This window comes from Zalophus californianus, chromosome 6, assembly GCF_009762305.2.
Source record: "Zalophus californianus isolate mZalCal1 chromosome 6, mZalCal1.pri.v2, whole genome shotgun sequence".
In the NCBI taxonomy this organism is placed as follows: Eukaryota; Metazoa; Chordata; class Mammalia; order Carnivora; family Otariidae; genus Zalophus; species Zalophus californianus.
The window spans coordinates 26,100,599-26,116,740 of NC_045600.1; the positions used below are offsets into that span (position 1 = coordinate 26,100,599).

Here is a 16,142-nt window from a genome sequence, read left to right on the forward strand (position 1 = left end):
GATATCCCACGAGTACTCAACCTCAACAGAACGTAACTTGTTATCTTTCCCCCAAACCTGTTTGGCTTCCCATTATTCTTCACCTTGGAAAATGGTAACCCCATCCGCCAGTCTCCAAAGCTAGAAACACTCTCTTCATCACCTCCCAAATCCTACACATTACCAGATCTCTTCTCTATTTCACTTTAATCCAGTCTTCTATATTCCCTTTTGAGATATAATTCATATATAATAAAAAGGACAGATCTTAAGTGTACAAGTTGATGAGGCATGACAATTGGATACATTCATGTAATCCACATCATATCAACCCACAAAAAACATTTCCATTACCCCAGAAAGATCCCCCATGCCCCTTCCCGGTAAATACCCTGCTTTCCCTCATCACACCCCCAGATAATCACTATTCTTATTTCTTTCACCATAGATTCATTTTGTCCATTCTAGAATGTCATATAAATGGGAGCACAGAGTATATACTCTCTTGAGTCTGGCTTCTTTCATTTAGCATTTCTGAGATTCATCCACCTATCACTGTTTCTTGTCTTAAGACAAGTTTATTGAGATAATAAAATTACTGTATAATTTACATACAACAAAATTCACCCTTTTAAATTGTAGTTTGATGAGTTTAGACAAATGTATATAGTTGTTTAACAACCACCACAATTAAGATATAGAACAATTCTATCATAGACACTCCCCATGCCCCTTAGAGTCAATTCTCACTCCCCATCCCAGCAGCAATCATTGATCTGATCTCTGCCTTTTCCAGAAAGTCAAATAAATGAAATCATACAGTATTTAGCCTTTAAGAGTGGCTTCTTTCACTTAGCATTGTGCTTTTGAGATCTATCTATGTAACTGTGTTTCAATAGTGTACTTCATTCCTTTTATTCCATGTTATGGATATACCACAACTTGTTCATCCATTCAACAGTTCATGGACATTTGGGTTGCTTCCGATGTTTGATGATTATGAACAAAGCTGCTATAAACCTTCGTGTACAGGTATTTGTGTGAACATATATTACTTTTCTTGGGTAAACAGCTACAAGTGGGATTGCTGGATCATGTGCTAAGTTTATATTATTGCATACTTCTTACCTCCCATTCATTTCCCTAGGACTAGTCTCTCCCCGCTGCAGTCCATTCCCCATATGGCCATCAGAATTTCTAAGACATAAATCTAATAGTCAGATAGAGACAGGCTGTGAACTGGCCCAATAAGAGACACTTGATGTCAGGTTGGCTCCTACAGGATTTTAAATTAGTCACTTCTAGTCACGTTGTACAGTATTTCCTTTGTTGTAATTCTGTCCTACCAAGCTTTGGGTCAAATCATGATAAAAATGAAAGAAAATAATAATAATCTTATTGCTCTCTGGCTCAAAAAACTCCAGTGGCTCGTCTGTTGTCTACAGGATGAATTTAAATGTGTCAGTCCTCTATAATCAGGCCCCGATCTACTTCCATGGCCTCATCTCTTCTGCCAACTCCTCCCACACAGGCAATATCTAGTCACAATGAGCTTCCCACTTCAAACAATGTCACACTGTGTCTGGACACTGCACTGGGCACATCATATTCCCTCTGTTAGAAATGGCTTTCCCCTGCTTCCCCTAGGCATAGCTGGTAGCTCTGGTATATTCCAAGAGTACGCAAGTCACTCTACTACCCGTACTGTCATTTATCACTTCATGTCTGCTCCTCCCCACCACTGGAGGGGAGGGCCATGTCTCATTCATCGTTATCTTGCAAGCAGCCTGCACCGTAAAAAGCACATAGGAAGCAATCAAGAAACACTAAAAGAAGAAAAAGAAAAGAGAAGGAAAAAAGAAAAATTAAATGAAAAATACTGTACAACTTTTAAAAAAGACAAAGTAATATGTAGCTACTTCCCTCAAAATAACCCTGGGACAAGACTTGAAATATTCATAATAAAGGGAGTAACCATAAAGACAATAAGAGACATTATTATTAAGATGTTTACATACTAAGACATATTAAAAAAAAAAAAACCTGATAGGGCGCCTAGGTGGCTCAGTTGGTTAAGCGACTGCCTTTGGCTCAGGTCATGATCCTGGAGTCCCGGGATCGAGTCCTGCATCGGGCTCCCTGCTCAGCAAGGAGCCTGCTTCTCCCTCTAACCGCCCCCCCTCATGTACTCTCTCTCTCTCTCTCATTCTCGCTCTCTCAAATAAATAAATAAATCTTAAAAAAAAAAAACAAACTTGATAAAGGGTGGTCTAGGAAGGGAGGGAAAAAAGATTTGATAGGGAAAATAATAACGCATCCAACGCCTAACAGATTACTAAATATGTCACATCACTAATTGTGGAATCAATCCACTAACCCTCCCCAGAAACAAAGCCCCAGCTGCAGCTGTAATCCTGAGGCAGTGGAAAGTGCTGACATTAGCCAGTCCGCACTGCCAGTCAAATACTATTGTATAAAGGAAATTCTTTTTACCTTGGCTTTGGATTTGAGTTGAAAACCTAAGGAGGAAGTCTTTATCTGGGGTCCAGAAGGAGAAGTTGGAAAAAAGCAGATCAAGATCCCACAGGAAAATGAGCTAAATAAAAGAAAAAGCCCAGAGCCAATTTGTTAACTAGTCCAATAAATCAATATGGTATCTGGCTACCATATGTAAAGGTAGATTTGAAAGGAGTATCTAGGACTCGGTACTGTTGATTAGAGCCGAAAGAGTGCCTTTTTCAGGCCTGATCTGCTAGAGAGAATGATATCATTTTTCCTGAGATCTAGTTACAGGAGAGCAGGAGGAGAATCCAGGATATGGAGCATGCCAAAAGTGGTCGGACTCATCAGAGCTTCTCTTAACGTGAGTGGAGAAAGAGCCAAAGAGACCTGGCTCCCAAACTTGGCTCTGCCATTTGTTAACTGCGTGACCTAGGACAGATTATTTAACCTTTCTGAATCCTTTCTCCTTGCTATAAAACATCGGTAATAAATACCAACAAAACCCTTAAGAGGGCTAAAGGGAATAGCCAATGAAAAGTGCTTGACAAACAGTAGGTACGTCCTTCCTCCCAAGCCCCTTCTACAGTAAACTTCCCTTCCCACCTGAATAGGAGCACGGGATAAAGCAGAAAGGAGACTCTCTCGAAAAGTGAACTGTTTAAAAAAGAAGAAAGAAAGAAAAGTGAACTGTTTGCTGACTTTTGTTGGTGATTGTCAAGTAGTTTACATAATTGCGGAATATATGCTGCCCACTTTCACTCCTTCAACAAGTATTTATGGACACCCACCCTTTGAGAATGTCAGTTTACCCTATGAAATGGTCTAGAACAAGAGCAATGGAAGTCCAAACTAGCATTCATTCGACAGAGAGAGGTGTACTGACATGGACTGTCCCAAGCAAAGACGTCACTGGCCCCTGACCTAAACATGGCCAGCCTCATCGCCTCTACAAGTGGCAGGACAGCTGGCTCAAAGGAGTCCCAAGCCGGGGAGGACCAGGATCAGAGCCTGTTACTTCAGCCATCCTCGCACACACAGATAAAACTGCTGTCAGCAGCAGCATCTGTAAAGGACAGCTAACATCCTGTTGCTCTTGGCTATTTTTCTCCAACTGGTCAAAAAAGCCATTCATTTTGCCAGTTATGTCACAGTGCCAATTTCCTAAGCATACTTAAAGGGTTGCTGTTCACACATATATTTCACATGGTACTATATTTTTACAATCTTGAAGGCAGAAAAATTAGAGTGCCAGAAATCTATTTTATTGGCAGAGGCATCAAAAACTATAAATCAAGAGGGCAATGATCAAGATGACCTGACAGTCAACCATCTTGTGGGCCCTTGCCCTCCAGGCCAGGTCTCCTTCATGTGGGCTCTTCCACTCACGAGCTCTGGGACCTCGGGAAGGGTCTTAACTTCTTTATTTGGACTAATTATTCTCTGGGGTCCTTTCCAGATGTACAAATCTATGAGAAGGCATTACACGGCACAGCTAAGTTTCAGGTTGTTTGTGAAGGTTCCTAAATCTACGGTTAAATGCCAATAATACAATGCAGGTGTATGTATATATCATCCATGTAAAATCCAGTTTGAGAGGAACAACACTTAAAATCTATGCCTTTCAGCAGGGACTGAAAATAAGTTAAATGCATAGATAAACAAATGAACAGAATACTGGAAGTCCCAAAAAGCACAGTCAGGTATTACAGGTGGTAGAGTGGGAAAGAAGTCATAAGGACAGAAATGCTTAGAAATGGAATGCTCCTAGCCAAGATCCATAATGTGTATGGGTGAAACCGCAACCAAAAAAATATAGTGAACTCCATCACTGGACTACTGGCTTCCACTTAAAAGCACCAATGCTCTGTGCAAGCCAAATTATTCTGGGATGCTCTCAATTCCTGTTGAAAGAAAGGAAGGAAGGAAGGAAGGAAGGAAGGAAGGAAGGAAGGAAGGAAGGAAGAGAGAGAAGGAGGGAAGGAGGGAGGGAGGGAGGAAGGGAGGGAGGAAAGGAAGGAAGGAAGGAAGGAAGGAAGGAAGGAAGGAAGGAAGGAAGGAAGGAAGGGAGGAAGGAAGAAAGAAAGAGAGAGAGAGAGAGAGAAAACAAACCCAGTTTACTCCTTGTAACTTAAACCCCAGGGGAAGCTAACGGGAGTCAGTGGGAGCCAGAGAGACTTGCACAAATATATACATGTATACAAAATTGTATCTGATGGGGGGAGGTTAATGAAGCACACAGAAATCCCAGGGCTGACAGGAAGTGGAATTAGAACCACAAAAGCCAAGAAGACAGTCAACAACTTAAAAAACTCCAGATGCACTCACTTTATTAAAACTGAAGAAAAGCAGGGAGGGGGAAAGGGGACCCATGGATGATGAAATGGACTTAGGGGTATTCCACTGAGTCAGAGAAAGTCACTATTTATTTCATGTCGGAATCTCCACTGCCATTAAGTTCCAGAAATTCTCAAGCTTCCAAAAGGCAATCAGGTAATAAAACAAATAGAAAAGGAAACCTTCAGAAGAGCTTATGATCATTTCTACAACAAAAATTTTTACGCCAAGAAATTTACCCTCATATAAGAGCCAAGTAGATGTGGAAAAGAAACTTTAGTTTTTTAATTTAGTGAGGTTTCTGAAGTTGAAGATATGTTCTATGCATCCCTTCCTCAAACAGTTTACAATAACGCTAAGAGCTCTAGGCCCTTACCAAACCAGATCTACCGAGAAGACTACTATCAAAGGCCAACAAAAGGCAAGTAAAGCAAGTACCAATGATTCATTCACAAACATTTCTTAAACATCCTCTAAGAGCAAAAACAATGCTATTGTGCACAAGAGGATCAGAAACTAAGGAGACACCACACCTGTCTGCAAGGAGCTTCTAGTCCAGGAGGGGAGTCAGACACAAAAATGGGTACCAGATGACAATCAGGTACCACTGCAGATTATGAATAGAAAGCTGGGGGCTGGGAGGGCTGTGACTGGAATACTTAGGAAAAAATTCACCAAAGAACTGATACTTGACTTCATCTTGAAAAGATGTCAGTAATCTATTAAGTAACATGAGAAAAATTTGTCAGACATAGGATAAAGCAGGTGCAAAGGCAGAGGGGGAGGGAAGGACCTGGCAGGCCCAGGGAGACGATGAAAGGTTTGGTTTGGCAAAAAGAGGGTGAGGGGGAAGGGCAGACACAGTGGCTACTGAGAATTGAGGCAATAAGCTCAGAGACTAAGGGGGAAGTGCACATGTAAACAAAACATCACAATATGATAGGAAAAGAACATAAGAGAACCAAGTATCGAACATGAGAAAGGAGACACAATGGGGCACTTCATTAAGCAAGGGTTCCTAGAAAAGGCTGAATCAAGCTGAGTCTTAGAATATGAACAGGAGTGTGCCGGGCAGACAGGACAGCAGAATTTATACCGAGGCACAGAGGCATGGAGTGCTCGGTGGTATAGTTGGATTATAAGGTGTAAGTAGAGATTCTAGAAATTTCTAAAAAATTCTAGAATTTCTAGAAAATTCAGCTGGGGTCAGGTCCTTAGAAGCCTTTAAGTCATATCAAGTTTCTATTTACTAGTTAAGCCTAAGGAGCCATGTGAGGGTTTTACAAGACATGAACATATCTGCATTTAGAAAAGATGTCACAACCTCTTCTTTTCCTATATAATTTCAGGTCCTGGTTTATCTAAGCTCTTCTATTCGGAGTCTCAACACCTCCCTTTTTTAGTGGCCCTCAAATACAGACTGTTATGATAATCCATGAAAGAGGTCAAGAATTATTGATTCTAGTTATAAAAATAACAAAGAAATAATTTCTACTGAGCACAAACTGAGGAGCAGACATTGGGCCAAGTGCTTTGCACACACATCATCTCATCTGATCTTCATGGTACCCTTGGGAGGTAGGTACCATCATTACTGCCATTTTAAAGTTGAGGAAACAGGACTGGAGTAACTTGCTGAAAATGAGAAAACTAGTAAGGGGTGTGAATGGCTTTTAAACTAACTCCATCAGGCTCTAACGCCCATGTTCTCTACTTTCCTGTTACCCAGCCTCCCGAGCAAGCCATGCCTTACATCCTCACTACTGTATTACTTTAAATATCCCCCCAGCAATGACCCAGTGTGTTTTACTAACAAAGCCTACTACCTGCCGAAAGCCTAGTGGACTTTACAGACACTGATGCTGGCAATCACTAAAGAGCTCACATCCACACAGAAAGCAAACGTGTGCAGGCGCCCTTGGTGCCAGTCACAGCCAGTGGGTCAGTAGGAATGGACTTTCTGATTCAGGAGTTGTGAACTGTTTCTTACACCTTCTCTGTGCAATCAGGGAGTTACGGGTGGAAGAAAAGGGGAGGGAAGGAGGAAGAGAAGGAGAAGAAAGAGAGGTGGAGAGAGAAACCCACTAGGAAGAAGACTAAAACAAAAAGGAGGAGTCACTGGAAACTGGGAGAAAGCACATACTGGTACCAGCCAGAGCTTCTTGGAACTGTTCCCAGTCTGGCTGCCAAAGAGCTCTGGAATATATTTGTTAGAGCTGGATTCCTGTACAGTCCATTGCAGGCTTTTTCTGATTGCACTCTGACAAAAGAGACCCGTACTTTAGTTCCAATCCCTGCTTCCCACACAGAAAGCTCGTGAGTCCTCAGGGGACCTGCAAGTAAGCTCACCACTGGCCTCTTAGTGGGACCTTCATGTGCTATGTGAGCCTAGAAAGAAAAGTCCACCACATACCTCTTACTCTTGTAGAATCACTAAGGCTCTCTACCCCAGGATCCCATCCCAACTTCCCAGGCCCCTTTTCGTACAACATAGTAAGCTTCTTAAGTCTCCTTACCAAAACAACTGCTGCGGTGAGGAACAAAGGTTTTACAGGCTGTGGCAATAGCTAGTTCAGCAGAGATTATAGTCTTAATAATCAGGTCTTCCACATGGGCCATCAATGCTACAAAAAAAAAAAAAAAAAAAAGAAGAAGCAGCAGCAGCAGCAGCAGCAGAAGGAAAAAACACTATAATGCACGGAGTAGAAAGACTGCATTCCAGAACACGGTGTGATTATAAAAGCACGTGTGCTCATTCCAGAAAGTCTCTAGGTGGCGGTCATGCAAATAGGTACTCCAGGAGAAGGCGTCTCTAGGAATAAACTGACACAGTCCAGAATGTAGGTGCTGGGGACTGTACTCAAGTGGCCTGCTACGACAAGATAGACATGGAGTGGAAAAGGAGCCTTACTCCTCCCTTTTCGGCCTTCTCCTACCACCCGTCTCTTTGTGGACTGAGCTTAGCCTTTTGCACACTTCTCACTCTGCTCCAGGCTCAGCAGTAGTGTCCGTGTCAATGCCAAGCCCTGTACTCCTATTCGACATTGCTCATTCTCCAATTCAGCAACATGAATGAGAGACAGATTCACCTGGGCAAATTTGCACTCAGGGCCAATATGGAGAAAGTATTTCAGTTTGCCGCTCAACACTCAAGAAGGATTAATTCACTAAAGGCTAAAAGAAAAAGTTGTGCCTTCCAAACTAGAAACAAAACAACGGATTTCGGGGCTCGTGGAAAGCCTGTTCCCCATCTTGGACAGGGCAGGAAAACTTACCACCACCACCAATGACCCCATCAGGTGTCTCAGCGACACTGCCAGAACTGCAGAGGGTGACTCGTGCTGAGAGGCCAGGGCAGGTTACCCAGAGAAGAGAGGTCAACGGGAAGAAAGGCCTGGCACTCACCAGTTGTATCTCTGCCCTCCTGTTTCAGATACCTAAGCATGGCGCTCATGCTCCACTTGTTCCCATAATCCTCCACCTCTGGATCATCACAGCTAAAACAAAAGAATGGATCAAGGTCACACATACGAATGGGCCTGGCAGCAGAAATCAGATTTTTTACAAATACTTGTCCTTCTAATCTTTAGGAAAACATTCCCTTTGCTGCCCTCCACTCAGCAATTTTTCTTGGTCACTTTTGTCATATATCTCTATCTACCACTGAAATGAAAATGCATATGGCCTCCCTTCCTGAGGGGGGTAGGAGAGAAGGCAGCAAGCTCTTCCTTAAGCAAACAAATTATGTATCACGAAAGGGTGGAAGAAACGTATGAAAGAACGTAAACAATTTAAAGTGGTTACAATACATTTAATAGAGTGAAATGTTCACGGATACTAACCTAGACGTTGAGGTAAATGTCACATGAGCCCACAGAAGAACTTCTAATGCCATTTTCGGACCAGAACTGAGTCTGGGTGGGCTAGTGAGCTTATGTAGTGTAGCATTTTAATGAGCTAACCCAGCACAGAACTGCGTTAGCATCTGAAGCAAGCTCCCTCTGCTTCAGTGGTAGACACAGCTCTTTTTTTTGATACTTTCTGAGTTATCACTGAAGGGAGAATGCATTGGAGCAACAATGAAAGTGATGAAGTACCCCACTGCTAGAGCAGCAGACTGGCAAACAGGGTACACTGCCAAGACCATCAGAAGGGTCTTGCAATCTGGAACCCGTGTTTCGCAGCTGCCCCCTCATTCCCTACCACCACCCCACCACCCACTAGCTGCATGTCTGCTCATCTTCCAGAGTGAAGGATATGGTATCTTCAACCATTCCAAACACTGGTCACCGGACACTCCGTGAAATCTATAGAGCTTTGGCAACTACGCCATCACTTCCAGATTCTTTTCTTTCTTTCCCTGGACCTTCTAGACACCTATTTTTAGTCTGAGTAGAAAGTAACTGTTTGGGTTTCTTTTTTATTTTTCCACTTTCTGGCAAAATTATCAGGATGAAAGAAAACAGAGCAGAAGGAATATTTCCACACAGCTGGGCTGGTACTCCCTTCCACTGAATCCTTTTCTGAGATGGCCTCATTTCTTTCTTCATTTAATTTATTCCTAACTTCCCCCCCCCAATCATACAAATTTTTACTTCAGCACAGAGAAGAAAACAGAAGTCACCCGCCCATAATCCTGTCCATCATAGTTAAGCACTGCTAACATTTCAGTATATATCCTTATAGTTTCCATTTTCTCCCCTCAGCAAACATAAACAGCTTTCGTTATCTCATATATTCAAAAAAGAAATTAAACTGCAAGTAGTGTCTGGCGACCTGTTTTTTCCACCTGACAATGTACAGTCATGAACATTCTCTCTGATCTTGCGCACACATCTCGTTATTTCTTAAGGTTAAGTTCCTAGAAATGGAAATGCTGGGTCAAAGGGTACCAATATTTTTAAAGCTTTTGATACATTTTGCCAAGTGCTGAAATAACCTCATTTCTTGACTTCTAAAAAGTTCCATATGCCTATTAAATTCCCACATGTAAGTCAAGTGAGAAAAGACAGTGAAGACGAAATTTAGGAAGGCATATATGGTAGAGAAAGGTGACACTGTAACAGAGAGGGCAAGCAATGGAGAAGCAGCAGCTAAATGTGCTAAATGACAGACGGCTTCCCGTAAGGTTACATGGAGATAAATGTAGAACAATGAGCTGACTTTCCACATCCACAACACCCACACGTGGACGTTGGCTCAGCTGTAGCCAGTACCTGACATAGTCTCCACTCTTCTTATTCACGCTATAGTTTGTCAGGTGCATGAACTGGTTCCGAATGTTCTTGGCTCCTTGATCGTATCGCACAGTTGCAAACCTGATAGAAAGGACATAAGTTAAAAGTCAGGAGCAGGGGTTCAAGGAAATGTAGGCTAGAACTCAGGATCAATGTGGTATTAATAAAAGGAGAGTGACATCATTAACAAATAATGAGTGCTTGATAAGTACTCACTCCTATGGTGCTTCACATATAATACTTAATTCTTTCCTTAAAGCAAGTCTCTGAAGTAGATAATATTATATCTCATTTTTAGAGTAGATATAAAAACTAAAATGTAACCTACAAAGATTAAGTAATTTGTCCAAAATTACACTGACTAACAAAGTACAATATCCATTCTTGATAAAAACCCTCCACAAAGTAGGCTTGGGGGGGAATATACCTCAACATAATAAAGGCCATATATGAAAAAACCCACAGCTAACATCATCTTCAATGGGGAAAAACTGAGAGCTTCTCCCGTAAGATCAGGAACAAGACAAGGATGTCCACTCTCACCACTTTTATTCAACACAGTACTGGAAGTCCTAGCCACAGCAATCAGACAACAAAAAGACATAAAAGGCATCCAAATTGGCAAGGAAGAAGTAAAACTTTCATTATTTGCAAATGACAGGATACTATATACAGAAAACCCAAAAAACTCCACAAAAAAACTGCTAGAACTGATAAATTCAATAAAGTCACAGGATACAAAATCAACATACAGAAATGCATTGCATTTCTATACACCAACAACGAAGCAGCAGAAAGAGAAACTAAGGAACCAATCCCATTTACAATTACACCAAAAACAATAAGACACCTAGTAATAAGCCTAATCAAAAAGCTCAAAGACCTGTACTCTGAAAACTATAGAACACTTATGAAAGAAATTGAAGAGGGCACAAAGAAATGGAAAGACATTCCATGCTCATGGACTGGAAGAACAAATATTGTTAAAATGTCTATACTACCCAAAGCCATCTACACATTTAATGCAATCCCTAACAAAACACCAACAGCATTTTTGCAGAGCTAGAACAAATAATTCTAAAATTTCTATGGGGCCACAAAAGACCCAGAATAGCCAAAGAAATCTTGAAAAAGAAAAGCAGGGCGCCTGGGTGGCTCAGTCGGTTGGACGACTGCCTTCGGCTCAGGTCGTGATCCCGGAGTCCTGGGATCGAGTCCTGCATCGGGCTCCCAGCTCAGCAGGGAGCCTGCTTCTCCCTCTGACCTTCTCCCCTCTCGTGCTGTTTCTCTCTCTCTCTCTCTCTCAAATAAATAAAATCTTTAAAAAAAAAAAAAAGAAAGAAAGAAAAGCTGGAGGCATCACAATTCCAGACTTCAAGTTATATTACCAAGCTGTAGTAATCAAAAGAGTATGGTACTGGCACAAAAAATAGACACATAGATGAGTAGAACAGAATAGAAAACCCAGAAAGGAACACACAACTATATGGTCAACTAGTCTTCGACAAAGCAGGAAAGAATATCCAATGGGAAAAAGACAGTCTCTTCAACAAATGGTATTGGGAAAACTGGACAGCAACATGCAAAAGAATGAAACTAGACTTTCTTCCATCATACATAAAAATAAATTCAAAATGGATTAAAGACCTAAACGTGAGACCTGAAACCATAAGAATCATCCTAGAAGAGAATACAGGCAGTAATTTCTTTGACATCGTCCTAGCAACTTCTTTCTAGGTAGGTCTCCTGAGGCAAGGGAAACAAAAGCAAAAATAAACTATTGGGACTACATCAAAATAAAAAACTTCTACACAATGAAAGGAGGAAAAAAAGAGAGAGAGATTAAGGAGTATACTTGTGATGAGCACCAAGTGTTGTATGGAAGTGCTGAATCAGTATATTGTACACCTGCAGCTAATATTACACTATATGTTAACTAGCTGGAATTTAAATAAAAACTTAAAAAGAAAAAAAAAAGAAATAGCACAGCCAGAATCAAAACCAAGGCTGTCTGACTCTAAAACCCACGCTCTTAGTCACAATGTTGTTGTCCCTTATATATCTGGTTAAATGTTGAAACAATCATTTCTCCCTAAATTGAATTATTTTCTCACCCTCAATATTGCTGTCTGCAAATCTGGCTGTTGTAATAATGTGTAAGTAACATTAAGTTCAAAGAATGTAACTTTAATAAATTCATAGATACCCCCCATACACACTGACTCCACAACACATGTTCTTAACCACAAGATGCTACTTCTCTTATAGAACCTTAGACCAAAAGGAAGGGTGAAAAATGAAAATGGGGTCACCCACGCCTGGGAAATTGTGTGTGGGATGCTGTGGACGATGGGGCATTAGCGGGTCAAGAGACACCTAGTGGGTGCGTACATAGTGCCTGGCACCATAGCATTCTATGGAAAACATTAAGCAAAAAAGAAAAAACTGTCGGCATAACGTTGTATAGATTTAAAACTCATCTGTAGAAATACCAGAACTGATCTATAAAGTTCACTTTAAGAAATAATAATGGCAGCGTTAACAGCACACAAAGCCTAGGTCTGCAAGAACAGCATAAATATGAGCATAGTGTAGGAGACTAATTCCTGAATTTGGAATGAAGGCAAAAGACAGAGGGATTAAACATGGAGCCCACTAAAAACAGAGCAGCAATTTGATACCCTGGACTGTTGTCAAAAGAAGACCAAAGTATAAAACATACGTGCCTCTGAAGGAAGTAACCAGGGAAAGAGAAAACTTTCCAGTGATGCTCAACATCAACAAAAGGACACTCGAGTCGAATGGTTATGGTAAATATCAACCCCTGTTTACATACCACTATAACCATATCACCCTTCACTAAAGTGGTTTTCCCAAGAGGCATATCCAAGTGTGTGAAAAAAAATCCTGGAAGGCCACAAGTTTATTTTCATATGATTTACAAATTATTTACATATGCTTACTCAGACTATGAAGTCAACATGAATTTCTACCACATTAAAGGGCAGCATTTAAAAATGTTCCTCTTCTCTATTTCTTCTCACCCACCCACTATCTCCGCTTCCTAATTCCCTGTGCTAGAAATATATGAAAGCCAAAGAAAGAAAAGTGAAAAACAACCCCCCAAAACCCCAAAATTAAAATAAACAAACATGAGAACAGGAAGAAGGATGTGGACAAAGAGAAAATGTTGACCGGGCATGTATGGTTAAGGGACATAGTGACCATTATGTCTGTGCGTGAGAAGGACCTCTGATTTTTCAGAAACTTCTAGTATTTATCACCTAACTTCCAACCATGTCACTCCATGGTAAATAAACCTTATCTATGCATCCCAATTTTCCTTCTATAGACATTCTCCAATCACGTGGGAGACTGTCACTCTCTGAATTCTTATGAAACGCAAAGAGGACCCACGGGGCTGCCTGCCCCACCCAGACATTACCCCATAGTGACATACCTCCTGCCATCCTCTCCCCCAAAAGAATAATGATTGAGAGGGAGGGAAAAGGTTCTGCTTCAGAGAAAGAGGGTTTGCATCTCTCCTGGATATGAGGACCTGATCTAACTTGGCTGACAACAAGAAAAGACTGGCAAAAGCCTGCTGGTTGAGTAACCTTGGTGGTACTCCACACATCTGTCATTCCCACACCCCTTTTTTCAACAGGACTGCATCTCTTAACAAATAAGGTTTCTTCATCCTAATCTTCCTTTTCACTGAGGAATTTCTATTCTGAACTCCAGCAAGGACAAGATTATTAGTGTCACAGAGTGCGCTTCTAAAGAGCATTGAAAAGTAAGAGTTAGAGAAAACAAAAACAAAAACAAGCAGGCTCAATGGAAAGTTACCAAAAGGCCCAAAAGCTACACTCTTTATTTCGCTTAGCCTGATGGGGAATGTAGAAGGCCACGCAGGTATGCATGCTCATCTTCCCTCCTGAGTCAGGAAGATATTAGGGTTCTCACTAAAGCCCCTATGAAACAGACCATGTTCATCCCTGGTCACCAGTTCCTAATATTTCCTTCATATCATCTAGACCAGAGGTCCTACCAGCCTACTAATCAAGTTCTGACTAACCCACAAACTGTTTAAAAAAAAAAACAAACTTGAATGACTTGGCCAGCATTTAAAAATTAGACCTTCCTTCCTACAGCGAGGACTACAGCGAGGAAGATAGTGGAGGACAGGATAGGAAGGCAGCTACAGGCAGTACATGGAGGTCATCTGTGCAGGGCAGTGGCCCACAGGGGTCAGAGTCCACACAAGGAGGGCATCTGAGGGGGGCAGTGGCCAAGGAGGTCCAGAGATTGGCTACACACAAAGGAATTGAGTAAATAAATATGTTGAAGATAAAGGGAGTCAGATTTCTCACTGTTGGAGAAGAGAGATTAAAAAAACAAACAAACAAACAAACAAACAAGGAAAGGGAAAATCTAGGACGAGCCCTATAGTTTTGAAGGAGAATTGGAAGTATTAGTATAAATTCCGGCTTTTCAATATATGGAGACAGATATAAAATTAAATATAGATGTCAGTGTGTGTACATGTACATGTCCATATACACAAACATAGATTTCCTAGGTCTGCCCATTTCAAGGACCTTAAAGCAGCAATATCCCAGAGCAATGAGCTTATCTAGCTCTTGGATCTTGATTTCTAAATACTGTTCTCCATTAAAAGCAATCAATGCCCTTTGGAGAAAATGGCTGATTCCAGAGCTAGGGCAGAGAAAGAACGAGAGGAGCCTGAAACATCTTGTGCTCAAAGAAATGAGAGGACACAAAAGCCAACTTACAAGGGCTCCCACTGGCCAAATCTGAGACTATATGACACCAAAATAAATCCTGATAATAAAGGATTATAACCCATTAAATAAAATAGGAATCCTTGAGTCCCCACTGGTATAAATAAGTAAATGAATAAATAAACAGGAAGAAGGGACAGCTCTTCCTTGGAGTAAAAAGCCAAATAATAAAAGGAAAAGGAATAAAGGAATTAAGAAAATCGTCATTTGGCAACTGTCACAGTAATAATTCAGGCAAGAAACATCAATGGATAGTAAAATCACTGAGTAAAAATTAGGTGAGGAAGGAGATTTTACATGGTCTCAATATCTCCTCTGAAGATACTTATTAATGACAGAGGAGAAAACAAAGTAATTTTACAGCAGACAAATCTGGAAGACATCACCTTAATCAAGTGGTCAAACACCAATACACAGTTATCATGTGCCATCAGATATAATGCAATAACAACGGCATCACTTCTGTGGTATTCTGGCCAAAAATACATAACCTGGGTCCACTCATGAAAAAATATCAGATAACTCCAACTGAGGAACATTCTAAAAAATGACTGGCCTGTAATCCTCACAAATGCTAAGGTCATAAAAGTTATGGGAAGACTGAGGGAAATGTTCCAGACCAAAGGGGACTAAAGAGACACGGCAACTAAACAGACCATGTGATCCTGGATCAGATCCTTTTGTTACAGAGAACATTATTGGACAAATGGCAAAATCTGAATAGGATCTCTACATACAAGGTAAAAGGTAACTGCTATTTTTACAGCTTTTCTAGAAGTCTGAAATGGTTTCAAAATTCAAAGTCTAAAAACAGAAGTAAGTTTCTCAATAAAAATCTAGATTTTTGGGGCACCTCGGTGGCTCAGTCGGTTAAGCATCCAACTCTTGATTTCAGCTCAGGTCATGATCTCAGGGTCGTGAGATCGAGCCCCGAGTCAGGCTCCGCGCTCAGGCCAGAGTCTGCTTGAGATTCTCTCTCCCTCTGCCCCTCCTCCCCCTACTCACACTGGCTCACTCTCAGTGAATGTCCTCATGAGTCTTCAGGTTTGTGACCCCTGATTTAGACCTTCACATATCAGATTTCAACCCGTTTAGGTCTGAAAGCTTCAACGCAAGCTCGTTATTAGCCGCCACCTAAAAGAGGTAATTCTCTGCCAGCCACCCCAGAACCACGTTTGCAAATACTTATCCTAGCACATACTGAAATCGAAGTGATGAATTGAGTCTTGAACCTCCCTCTTAATGAAATCAAGATTTAGAAAAAGCTCTAATGACAGAATTTCAT

The 16,142-nt window shown here is 41.2% G+C and overlaps 1 protein-coding gene across 25 annotated transcripts in view; it reads right to left on the reverse strand.

Annotated features, from left to right (window-relative positions):
• Window positions 1–16,142, reverse strand: part of TTLL5 (tubulin tyrosine ligase like 5) — a 276,731-nt gene that overhangs the window by 214,277 nt on the left and 46,312 nt on the right. For all 25 annotated transcript variants that reach the window (XR_003515953.2, XR_003515950.2, XR_003515947.2 and 22 more), the window contains 3 exons: window positions 10,032–10,133; window positions 8,221–8,312; window positions 7,332–7,439 (listed from right to left, as the gene is read on the reverse strand). Coding sequence is in view for 18 of the 25 variants with exons in the window: in XM_027572090.2 (XP_027427891.2) it covers window positions 7,332–7,439; window positions 8,221–8,312; window positions 10,032–10,133 (302 nt within the window). In the remaining 7 variants the exon portion in view is untranslated. The remainder of the gene's footprint in view (window positions 1–7,331; window positions 7,440–8,220; window positions 8,313–10,031; window positions 10,134–16,142) is intronic.